The 13249-nt window shown below is 38.6% G+C and overlaps 1 protein-coding gene across 1 annotated transcript; it reads right to left on the bottom strand.

Annotated features, from left to right (window-relative positions):
* Nucleotides 1–3722: 3722 nt before the first annotated feature.
* LOC6031433 (excitatory amino acid transporter 3) lies at nt 3723–9769 on the bottom strand. The gene is given in 8 exon segments (XM_001842186.2): nt 3723–4168; nt 4228–4399; nt 4459–4850; nt 6041–6095; nt 6098–6199; nt 6202–6351; nt 6354–6761; nt 9520–9769. Coding segments are annotated over 7 exon segments (1443 nt in total). The 5' UTR covers nt 6748–6761; nt 9520–9769; the 3' UTR covers nt 3723–3990.
* Between the last annotated feature and the right edge of the window lie 3480 nt (nt 9770–13249).

Here is a 13249-nt window from a genome sequence, read left to right as displayed (position 1 = left end):
AACAACCCACCATTTTCTATCGTCAATATCTCAGCAACTAATGGTCCGATTTTCAATGTTAATATATGAAACAATTGTGAAATTTTCCGATCTTTTCGAAAAAATATTTTGGAATTTTCAAATCAAGACAAACATTTTAAAAGGGCGTAATATTGAATGTTTGGCCTTTGTGAAATGTTAGTCTTGATTTGAAAATTCCAAAATATTTTTTCGAAGAGATCGGAAAATTTCACAAATGTTTCATATATTAACATTGAAAATCGGACCATTAGTTGCTGAGATATTGACGATAGAAAATGGTGGGTTGTTTGGGTGAAACTTAGAAAACATCAATTTTCCTGTTTTTAAACCTTTGCATTGCAATATCTCAGCAACTAAAGGTCGTATCAACAAAGTCCAAATAAGCAAAATATAGAGAATTTTCTCAGCTTTTCAAAAATATTTTTTCAAAACTGGGCAAACATGTGCACTAATTTAAAAATGAAAACTGCGACTATTTTCAAAAAGTCACTTAAATATGGCTATAACTTGAAAACGGTGCACTTTATCAAAATTTCAAAAAGTTTTTTTTGATTGCAAATTTGATTTTAAATCGAAAAAAAAAATTTTACGACCAAAATTTCGATTTTTGAAAAATCAGTATTGATTAAAAATTCATAACTCGGTCAGTGATTTTTGCACAACCTGAAATTTCTGAAAAGTTGGCATTTTATGCCTTCTAAAACATATCAAAAAATAAAAAAAATTAAAAATAGTGTTTTTTTGTAAATCAAGTTTTAGTGATAAAAAGTTAAATAAAAAAATCACTAAATTTTTTTTACCGTGTATTATTTTTTCCAGTGTAGTCCGTATCCATACCTACAACTTTGCCGAAGACACCAAATCGATCAAAAAATTCCTTCAAAAGATACAGATTTTTGAATTTTCATACATCATTTTTGTATGGACAGCTGCCGAATTTGTATGGAAAATTATATGGACAAACTAATGATGCAAAATGGCTTCTTTGGGCATACCGAAGGCACCAAAAAAGTTTCAGTCGGATTAAAAAATACAAAAAAAATCGAATGACCGAAATCCTAGAGAACTGCTCATAAAGCTTAAAACTAGTGTAATTTCGTCAAAAGGGCAAGGAGAGGTTGAAGTAAATTAAATTCTGCAGCGCATTTTTGCTCACGTAATCATTTATCTTTTGGTAGATTGTCAACTACCTATCAATACGTTTTGCTTACGTTTAGATAAATACCGTCAGTGGGGGTGACTATGGGTCAAAAAACGATACACCTCTCGTAATTTCTTAATTACAAAAACAATTTAAATAACATCGAACTTTTAACGTAAAATTGTTCTTACATAGTTTACTAACATTTTCTCAAAATATGGTGAATTTTATAAACCTTAAACCTAAAAACCTTAAATGACAATCGTTTGAAAATTTACCCAAGCTCACCCCTTAGAGGGGGTAACATTGAGACAAATGAAACTAAAATGATACTCTAATACAAAGATATGGTAAAACAAGTCATCAGATGTACTTTTCGACCAATTCCAACAAAAATATTAATAAGTTCTTTTTTCGAGAGGTCATTTTTGGCCAAAAACGTACCTCAACTTTAAACAGCTGCCAAAATGACAGGATTTGTTCTAGGAACGAGATCATCATCTTAAGATGTCCCCTACACAACCCTTTTAACAGAATTTAGTTTCACTGAAAAGAACCTGAGAAATGGTAAAATGTATGTATGTGTGTATGTATGATCCCCATATCCGCAGGCAACTTGGTCCCGAAACACATGTGAGCGCTAGGTGAACAATTCGATCATCTTTTACTCCGTAATCTGTACACCCACGTGCATAAGTTTTTTTGCACGAATTTTAGTGCTACAAATACCGGCGCATAGATCAAAATGGATTCCCGCTTTCCTCCCCAAGCGCCGGAAATTTGTAGCGGGTGTAGGGACACTTTGCATAGACGCCCTTGCTCCCATTACGTCACTGAGGGTATGGAGCGACGAGAAATTAAGAGAAGCAGGCAATCCACAACTCACAGCGAACGACTAAGGGAACACCCTACCGCGTATATAATAAGGTTGGCGTGGATGTCTAAGTGGTTTGAGTGAATGTTAGAGTATAAGTGAGAGAGTTTTTGTTTTAGACAAGGAACGGGCTCACCAAATAATGTAATCTTCAAGACCAGCTTCATTTGAGTTACAGGAGTTTTCCGATTTGAGAAACTTGCGAACGGATGAACTCCCTTCGACTTAAAACAGCCGACCACAACTTTCAGCTGGGATTGGTGACGTTGCCGATGGACACCTCCGTTGTCCATGAAAGTGTACCGGATGAATTTGCTGCTGCTGAAAAATTTTGACTGATCTTGATCTTGACTATGATGATTCTTCTCGTTGGAATCCGGAAAGCAGCTCCGATATCTTCAACAAGGGCGAGCTCTACGTTATTTGGCCGTTTTGACACCAAACTTCTTTTTGAAATCCAGGTTGTGTTCCAACTGCTCTGCTGGATACCACTGCTGAACTGCTTGTCCTTGACCTGCAAGTTTTCCACCGAATATTGCCAGGAAAGGGCAAAATTAAATATTTATTTTATTTTTTGGACGAAAAATTTAAGAACCAAAATAACAGCGAAAAAATTTGAACCGCACACGCGCATGGTTTACTTCGATCTCCCTCAGGGAGGTTCAGGGACTCAAGAACCTGAGAAATGGTAAAATCCGTAAAAATCACTTTGACCCAATCTCACCCCACTGACGGTAGCATTAAGCATTATTTTATGCTCTGCTTTCGGACAATTTTATTTATAAATATTATAATTTCAAAAAAAATACTTGAACGAATATGAAACACCCTAGATCATCTAAGACCACCCTAGTTGCCATAAAAACCAGGTTCGAACACGTTTGTCCACAAAACCAATTTTACCTGCTGAGTTATGCGTCAGTCATGTAAATTTTCTCATAGAGCATCATACAAAATCTCATAAAATGACCATTTTTAAATCGCTGTAACTTGGGCTTAAGAAAACCCCTTTTGAGATGTTATATTCATATTAAAGAAGAAGTTTTAAGCTTCCACATAAACCGCGGAGCGTATTTTTTGTTTTCCCCTCGAAAAGATACAAACATTTGCAAAAGGCCTATTAAAAACATTAAAAACGCTGTAACTTTTTACCGAAATGACCTAGCGACTTCGTTGACATTTGAAAAGACGCGTATTTTTAGGTCTAAATATGTCCCCAAGACAAAAAATTGCCAAAAATAATACAGGAAAGATACGCAATAAAAACACTTTTTTGATTAGACACCCTACTGCTTTTCATATAAAATGCTGTAGAATGATCAGATTTAGAGATAGAGATTTGGTGTTTTCGACAAAGTTGTTTGAAATGGTTAGTAATACAATACTGCCGAAGACAGTATACCTCTATCTCATCTAGAAGCGAAGATAGTTTTTGAAAATATTAGAAATTGTTGGACCACCCTAACAAATGCTTCTTAGGCACCGAAGCTCGCATATGCATCCCTGAAGCGGAAATAAATAATTCCTGCTAATTTTGCGTTTCCGACCACTGCTCTGAAGGGGGGCAAAAAATAAACAAATATTAAAAATTAAATTACAAGCCTATGTTTCAACATTTGGACGACATACACTTTAAGAAATATTTGCAACGGCCTAGTGAAGTGATATCATTAATAGAATGCTTGATTTTTCGCATGTGTTTTACACAGTTTAATACACAAATTCTAAATTCTTTTAATATATATTCTTAGAATATCTTCGCTTCCAGCTGTACTGCCAAGTCCTAGCTTCAGAAACAAACGACGATACATTGTGAGTACAGTAAAGATATATGGTTAGAAATTTACCTAAAATGTTGTAAAATTAATCTCTGTGCAAAATATCTGCAACTTAAGTAGTCTGTGAATACTTTTCATCTGATACGAGCTTATTTTTTAATTGTACTTTGAGTAAGTTATAGCCTCTCTTCAATCACGACCGTCTCGGCGCTGTACCCCGTGGAATTCCTGTGAATCTTTCCATTGGTTTCACTTGGAGGTGGTAAAGCCGCCAGCTCTTTCTTGCTGAAATGCTCCACGATGGCAGCACCGAAACTGTCTCCCAGCACGTTGACCACCGTGCGGAACCGGTCACTGAAAGCAAAGGGGAATGTTAGTATCGACAGCATTTGGTTAAATGATTTTAGACTTACAGCAACCAATCAACAGCGATGATTAGAGAAACATCCTCTGCTGGTAAGCCAACGGTATCAAGGACCATTACCAAAGTAACTAATCCAGCTTGAGGAATTCCTGCGGCACCAATACTGGCCGCCGTGGCCGTTATGCTGATGGCAACAATGTTTCCAAATGTGAGGGGAAGTTCTGAAAGGTACGAATATTATAAAGTAAGCTTTAAAAATAATTTGTTAAAATGAGCAGACCTCTTAATTGTGCGATGAAAATTGCGGCCACAGCCTCGTATAATGCCGTTCCATCCATATTGATTGTGGCTCCAATCGGTAGCACGAAACGTGACACCCGAGGATCCACGTGATTCTTCTCCTCCAAACATTGCATCGTTACCGGTAGCGTGGCCGAACTGGATGATGTTCCAAATGCTGTCGCAATCGCTTGTCCCATATTTCCCACGAATCGTACCGGATTCCTGCGGGTGAACAGGAAGAACAGCAGTGGCAGGATCACGAACCCGTGGAAAACTATGCCTCCGGCAACGACAGCAAAGTAGAGCCCAAGCTTGTTAAATACCTCCCCGATGTCGTCCATCTCAAGCAGCTTGGCTGTGATGAGGAAGAGAACTCCAATTGGAGAGAGCCTGTAATGGTTTAACGTTAAAACTTGTCAATTTGAGGATTTGATGGTTGGACATCTAATTTGAATAATTTAGTGCAGTAAAGTTACAGGTTCTCAATCATAATGATTAGTCGAAGTTATGTATCACTACATATACAAATTGTGACAATTTAAAGAATATTAGAACACACGTTCGTAGGGCATAGTAGGAAAATTTGATCGTCAGCGTGTGAGTAAAAAAAAAAAGTTTTAAAAAGCTGTGTTGAATTTACTCAGGCTTACTGCAGAGCAAAAAAAAAAATGAAATCAGTTCACACAGTTTTAACTAAATTTTACTTCGGATAACCGAATCTTCTAATTATTGTTGTTGTTTTATTTTTTTGAGGTCGAGCTTAAGTATATCCCATAAACTACTTTAAAGTGATTAAAACTTGTTAAGTCCATAAAGGTGGTTAAAACGGCAATGATAACATTTAAAAAAAACGAAAACATTTTTTTGTCATGATTTGATTATCCAAAGTCCCATGAAAACATTCGGATAATCAAACTTCGGATAATCGAAACTTTTGATAATCGAGGCTTCGGATAACCAAGTCTAGACTGTATTTTGAAAGCAATCGTACAGGTTTAATCTGAAATTTCTGTATCCAACCGAAAATCCATAGTTTGGATGATGAAGAAACTTGAACGAAAACAAGATGAAGGGGGATCCTCCTAATAATTCCACCTCAAACGTATACAGCACTCAAAATTAACATTTTGTGATCATGCTCAAATTTGATGGGCCCGTTGAGACCATCAAAACAAGCAGCAATCTCGAATTTCGACAATATTGTACCACCCTCTCCTTTTAAACACCACTCCAAAGTTTCGTCTTCTTCGCAAAAAAAGTGTTTATAACCTCAGTTTCTAAACTCCGATATCTCTGGAACCACAAGCCGTAAAAGTCGAGCTAGGACTCATTTTCAAGAAAATTGGCCGTAGAATCGATTGGTATTTGAAGGCCTGAATAGTTCGGGTAGTACGTCGCTGCTGAGTATAATTAAAAAATAAATCAAAAATTTGAAAGAAACTAACAAGACAAATTCCATCTCTTCAAATTTGAAATCAAATGGCCCGCAATATTGAGGATCATTTTTTTTATTTTTTATTGAAATCCCTTCTTGAATCATTGAGTATTGAGTATTGTATGATTAAAGTAAATTTTCTTACCAAATCACCCATCCGGTGACCTTCATTACGGTGTGCGAGAGCTGCTGGAAAACTTGAGTACCAACTGGGACTCTTCCTTGAGTGCACTGAGTGCGATTCCGAATACGATCGACGCCACCACCAGCCCGATGATGTTCATTCCGTCCGTAAACTTTCCCCAACGGACCACGCGTCCAGATCCGTTGACGCTGGGTTATCCTTCGGAGGAGTCAGCACGGTTTGGTACTGCTGAAGACACGCTTGAACTAGATTTGGCGGGAACATGTTGCGGACCAAATCGAGCAAGGTGTCTGTTGTGGTAACATTTCTCATTTCTCCTTTGCTTTGATTACTGGTTGATTCTTCAGCTCCTTTCCAGGTTGAATAGTTACAACCAGGATGATGCCCAGGATGACTGCCATCACGGTAGTCACAATGTAGTACAGAACTGCACGACCTCCAATCTTTCCGGACAGTGACAAATCGAGCGATCCAACGGCTGCGATCAACGACGTGACGATCAACGGCAGGATCAGTGCCTTCAGCATGCGAAGAAATAGATCTCCGATGAAGTTGATGTACATAACATCCCGGGAGGCCCATTTTTCACCCTCGTTGGGAACTTCACGCAGTCCGATTCCGAGGACAATTCCCACCACCACTCCGGTGATTGTGAGAAGTGTCAGTAGGTTGGTCTTCACAAACAAAATCAACTTTTCCCGCCGCATCCTGGTCGGTTGGCCTAAAGGGAAGAAACGAATCAGAAAAATAATATGCGTCAAAACACTTGAATGGCACGCGATCAACAAGAGCGATAATTGTTTTGTGATAACGCTTTTTATGAGAGCATTTACAAGAACTGAACCGCGATTAGGAGCGCTTATCTCAGACGTATTGATGGCTTGGCGGTGGACGACTTAAGTGGAGTACTTGTCGCAGACTGAACACTTCCGCTACAAGATTTCAATTGAGTATCTTGAGGCACTGATTGGTCTCAAGATCATCCATCAACGCGTGGGCCCAGCTGATGATTGATCCAATAATCAATGGTAATGAAAATATATTGCGGGAAATTATGGATTTATTGTCGCACTTTATAGTACTTGATTTGAGATCAAAGAGGCTTAGTAAGTATTATTATGATTTTTCAGATCAATTTATTTTGATAAAAGCTCTTGCCATAAGTTTGAAAAAAATTTATGTAATTGAAACCAGTTTTGTAACAATTTTGTGTAGCAACTTCTATCCACAGGCAACCACAAGTTTTCACTACTATTTAATTAGATGTCTCATAAAGTCAAGAGCTGAGTGGTACAGGCCACGTGCGAGATAAATAGTCACATTTATCTCCATTTCAGCGTTAGTTTGTTTGAAAAAAGCCAGATGAAACCAGCATTTGAGTAGATATAGAACGTGCGCCAAAACCTGTTCTGCAACTGTTATTGTTTGCGTTGTTACGATGAAAAAGGGATTAGACGCTTTTCACATTACTTGGTGCTGGATTTAATTTTTCTGACATTGCTTAAATGTAATATCGGATTAAAAAATTAAGCCGCAAAGTTTTGGAATTTATTCGACATACTGAATTTTCTGAAAAAAAAACAACGATTTTAGGGTGCCCATGAAAATGAAGTTTGGCAATATTCGTTCTCCAACAAGAAAACATTAATCATGTTTAAGCAAAGTGACTCATACTCTTGTACAATCAAGCTTGGGGAGTTCTCAAACTTCTTATGAATTTCTGAATAAAGAGAATAGTGTCATCCTTAGAGTACGCACGCACGTTCTTAGGCGGGGTTCCCATTTGCAGAAAAAATCCCGTGTATAAATATGAGTCCGATTGATTTCAAATTTGGCATCCAAAGCTAAATCAAATCGGCATCAAAGTCAAATCATTTTTATTTGGGATTTGAATCGAAGCCATTTGGCTTTTGCGTTTTTGGAAGCCTTAACGATTTTCAGATTTTTCAAGAACCTGATTAGAACCTTATAGTTCGTGGTTTACAGAACAATTTTGCTCAAAAATGTGAATAAAATTGATAAAGTCGCCCCACACACATAGAATAAGACATTAAAGCAGTAAAAAGTTTTAAATTAGCTATTAGTAATCAACACAGTAATAATTTCGCAGTAAAACTATTATGATTTTCAAAAATTTGAAAGCACTAAACGTTAGAATTGCACCTTAAATTTATATTTTATCAAATCATTAATACAGGTTCTTACTGTGCTGAACAAGATAAACGGCACGCGCGACTCATGCTGCTAAAAATGACTTGAATTGTGCATTAATTAGTAAGTACAAAATAATAGAGTGCGCTACCCATCAGCGGTGGCATCGCAAATAGCTGGAAAATCACATGGAAGCACATCGCCGTCCGTTTTGATCGAGATCGTGCTTCGAGTCATCAGTTTGCAACAGCAGCAAGCATGGCTATTAGATCACTAAACACTTTGTCGATTGATCTTTTCCTGATGATCGAAGTCGTTTGCTTATTTTTTTATTCTACTGCTATGCACAAAAGCTATGCGGGAGACATTTGGCATCGTAAAAGGGATTGAAGAGATGAATTTGGCACAATTACAATGCTGTATTACAGCGTTCACGACTAAACATCGGAAGGTTAACTGTGAAGGTTGGAAATGGACAATTTAAGAATAAGCAGGCAAGATGACCAAATCATGTTCAATGTATTTCCGTGTAGGTTGAATTCCTTGAAGTTCCCGAACCCTTTGAGGGATACATGATAAATGTAGTTTGTAGGACTTTTGAAAAATATTACACATATCGATGCCTCTGTGCTCTCTTATTCTAAGCTTGCTGGAATTCCTATCTAGTTAGCATAAGAAAGCACAGAGGTAAATATCGATATGTTACATGATGTTACTCCATACAAAATAAATTCCGTTGATAAGATTTTGAGTCATTTGAAAAACTTTCAAAATCAAACCCTCTCATGGTAATTATTAATTATCAATTAAACAATTACTTATATGCACGCTTGATCACCTTCAATGATATTAATTTATAACTATATTAAGAAAACAATTCTTTGAAAACTTTAAAGAATGAATAGTATTATTTTTTTTTAATTTTCATCAGGTTTCCTTTGCAACTTAAATCCGTCATCCACATTATTTACACAGTTGTTTTCGTTTCATATGTACTTTTGATACAATAGCTTCAAATACTTTTTCCGCATTTCAACTGATGAAATCATCTTCATCTTAGATAGAAACAACTCCACCATAATTGGTTGTGAATTCCATCTTACAATCACTCTTCCAGCAATCTTAATCCAATCCCGTTTTTTTTCTTTTGCGCCAGTAAACTAGAATGCTGCAGCCCACAACTTTCACTTTCTTGTTCTGGTTTCCACGCGATTAGTTCCAGTACACGCCGAGCCCAATTTAACTCAAACAGAATCGAAGAGAACCATCAGCGTCGAACGATCGCATTATAGGAAGCTAGCGCGCATTCTAAACCGGGTACGATCTACCTTATTTCACCGATTCACTGCTTAATCCACTTTAGGAGCTGAGCTAAGTTGAGCGCGCGAGACTTGAAACTTCCGATCGAACGCGTGCGCACCTTAGAACTGTTTACACCTGACTGGAGAGACCTCTCATTCAGCAACTGTTTTGTTGTTCCTCCAGGTGAATAGGTGAACAAAATTGTATTCACGAGAGAGAATAAAAGGGTATCGTTTAGGTCTGATTGGCCGGGGCGCTTAACGCTTACTAACTGATTCTGGCGCGCAAACGTTCAGCTCCATCATCGACCGTTGGCAATTGTTTTATCTTGCTTTATTGCCACGTTTTGGCGAGAACTTCATGCGCTGTACTATAAAGCAACTATAAAAACATCAAATAAACACTTTATGGTGGTGCTTACGGACCTGGTTAACAACCAGCGAACAATACTGTTCTCCTAAGTGAGAGTTTAGATTGGCGAATGGAATCTTTCACCGATTGTTGAGCTGTCTATTGTTTGAAAAGTGATTGAAAAACATTACACAAACCAAATATTTTGATGATGCACCGGCAAAGAAATTAATTACTCACGAGAACGCAATAAAAACCACGAAAAAACAACAGATTATCGTCATTCTGTAACCTTGAGACCAAACAAGTTTCGAAATGCTAATCATGGTGACATCATGTGAATATTGGCCATTCTAGGTTGAACTTGAAGATTTTCCAAAGAATTAAACTATACTGTAAAGTTGAGTAAAAAAATAAAAAAAAGTGGTGGAGAAATAGATAACGATAACAAAGTGTATGTTGATTGATAAACTGCCGTTTGCCCGGAAATAAGTGGTTATAAATCAGTGTTTCTCACCGGTGGGGAATCCCCAAATGGGTAGAATTAGATCATATTTCGAGTGGGAAGAGGAAATTTATGAAAATCAATTCTTCATCGGCTTATGAACATATTCAAAGAAGCCTTTAAAATCTTCCATGGGAGAAATTGATGATTTTACGTGATTAAATTTGATTTTTTTAAATAATTTTGCAGAGATGACCTATGAAGATGTGTGGAAATAATTTTTTATGCATTATTTTATTCAATAGATTATAAACCAAGTGCCATGTTGCAAGTTGTTTACAATACAATACAGTCCAGACTCGATTATCTGAAGCATCGATTATCCGAAGGTTTATACGGGACTTCGGATTGAATTAAAAAAAACTGTTTCATATTTTTTTATTTTCTTACTTTTAACATTAAATTCGAATTTTGTAACCCCATTATAAACTATGGAGGGATACTCCAGCATTAATGAGACCCCCTAATTGCCTCAGGGTCGGCATGTTAATCCGAAATCGATAAGGGAAACACTCAATTAGACCTAAGGACAAAACAAACCCATTTTATTCCGGAAACTCGTGTTTTATTCGACAGACCAAAGCTGCGCGTTCTCTCGTACTTGGTCGGCTTACCTGCTTTGGGCGGTCAGCTGCTGCTCTCGTACTCGACCCTCTTCTGCGCCACCTGCCTCGACGCTCCCGGCGAGTGTGTTGACGGACTCTGGGACTACGGCGGACGAATCCACCTGGTCTGCCTGGTTTCCGGCGTCGGTTGGTGTAACGGCTGGCGTCTTCTCCGCAGACCAAAATGGCGGCATCGCGAGGGCGGTTCAAAAAACGGAACGGTTTCGCGGACGATCGTGCTCGGCAGAACTGGGTACCACGCGGGAATACCGCTGGTGTTTACGGCGGACAGATGCGTCTGTACCGGCATGTACACGAAGCGTACGAACACCGAGGGGTTCTGTGGGCTCAACGGGGACGGAAATTAGGGATGGTGGAGGGAGATCAGACGGCGATAGATCAGGGAAAAGCAACGGTAAATACCTGGAGGTCTACAAATCAACGCAGGCTCCTCCTGCTTGCGTCCGGATCTCCAGATCGTCGGACGGCTTTCCTCCGGGGTGGCGTCTACCGGATCTTCCACAAAATTTCACGCACGGAACGGCGATTTTCACGTGTATCGACCGTCCTCTTCCAAATACCAGGCAAAGTGTCCGTTGCAATGGTTTTCCCAGCGATTCTCAACCTCCTTTTTCTGGACTCCATCGTCCCATCGTCCTGATCATCACCGCTACCCAAGGCGGGCGTTTGCGATGATCTCGTGCACTCCTGGCGGTGGCTAGTGCAACTAGCGGTGCAGCATTGGTAGCGTTCGTAGGGGCTGGACAGCCGCAAGCCTTCTTAAGTGCTCCCTCCGTAACGTGACGCTGAATAAACGATCGCACTAATCTTGGGATGCAAATACCATAGGTTACACCATTTTAGTCAAATTTCAATATTTGATTGCCTTTTTGCTTTTTTTCAATATGTTATCACCGCTATTTTGGCCGCCATCTTGGATTTAAAAATTCAAAGCCTTTTTAGAGACCATCAACAATTTGTTTTCGTGATTCGATTGTCCGAAGTGAAATTTTTCTGAGGCCTTCGGACAATTGAATCTAGACTGTACCTTATTGCCTAATCATCAAAATATTTGTTTTTGGCGCTAAGCCAACTTAAAAAAATATGGAGCGGTGCGGTTTGTTACAGGTTTTGAATTGGATTGTCTCGAAAAGTAGTGGCCGTTGTCATAAGATAGAACACAGAGTTTTATGATTAGTTTTACTTTTGTGATATTTGTGTTTGTTGTCGAGAGTGATGAAATGAAAAATATGTTAAATACTTGATTCTGAAACAAGAACAAAAACTGTGTTAGATGAAGAAGCTTGATTTTTAAACAGCCCCAGACTACCTCTCAAATGACTTAAATTATTCAAGCCATCCCATCCAATCGATCATAGCTAGCAGCATCCCGAGCAGACGGGTCTTTTGTGGTCTCTATTGCAAGTTTCTGCTCGAACCTAGGAGTCCGAAGGCTTGAATGGGGAGAGCACCCAAACCTCTTTCTACTAGAGATCCTAAATAGGGAGACTGGTCGAAGTGAATTTGACGTACCCAAACAGACACGAGTTTGACGTATCCAAACGAGCATTTGCCTTTACGCCCAGCAAAACTTATCAGTGTTGCCAAGCGCAAAACATACGTTGCCAGATCGATTTAGCAAACTTAGACCAGTCTCCCTATTTAGGGTCTCTACTTTCTACTCCAAGGAACCTTCCACCCCAGTGTTTGGACTGGCGACCTTTGGATTGCACCGGAGTAGGCTTGGTTTGGTGTGTTGTATATACTTATGGCATGGAGACGACTCCTACACCTGGAATGACATAACGGCCTAACAACAACCATGGCCGGGACCGATATTTTACTTCCTCATCCGATGGAAGGTTGGAGCAGATGGGAATCGAACCCAGAATCATCCGCATACAAAGCGGACAGCGTAACCCTTCGGCCACGCACTGCTCCTCCCGAGCAGACGATAATTACTTTGGAATAACATTTTTTGATATTTGAAAATACTAGGCCAATAACATTTTATGTTATTTATAACACGTTTTGTTATTCACCGTCATGATTTTTTTTTGTTATTGGAATGTATTAGGTTAAGGTCCAAATAAATAGTTCTGTTTGTCCGGTGTTTCATTTACAGTCTGGAAAAATCGCACTCCACAGATCAAGAATGATCCGGATTTTAGGTACTTTTTTTTAATTAGTGACTAGAATTTGTAATTTCCGACTTCTTGTTTAAGTTGTGTCTTTTCTTAATTGACTGTTAACTTTCTCTTGAACATCAACAAGACCCTCAAATACAAAAAGTTT

Source organism: Culex quinquefasciatus, chromosome 1 (genome assembly GCF_015732765.1).
Source record: "Culex quinquefasciatus strain JHB chromosome 1, VPISU_Cqui_1.0_pri_paternal, whole genome shotgun sequence".
In the NCBI taxonomy this organism is placed as follows: Eukaryota; Metazoa; Arthropoda; class Insecta; order Diptera; family Culicidae; genus Culex; species Culex quinquefasciatus.
Note: the sequence above shows the minus strand (reverse complement) of the source record. Positions and strands in the feature narration are given on the sequence as shown.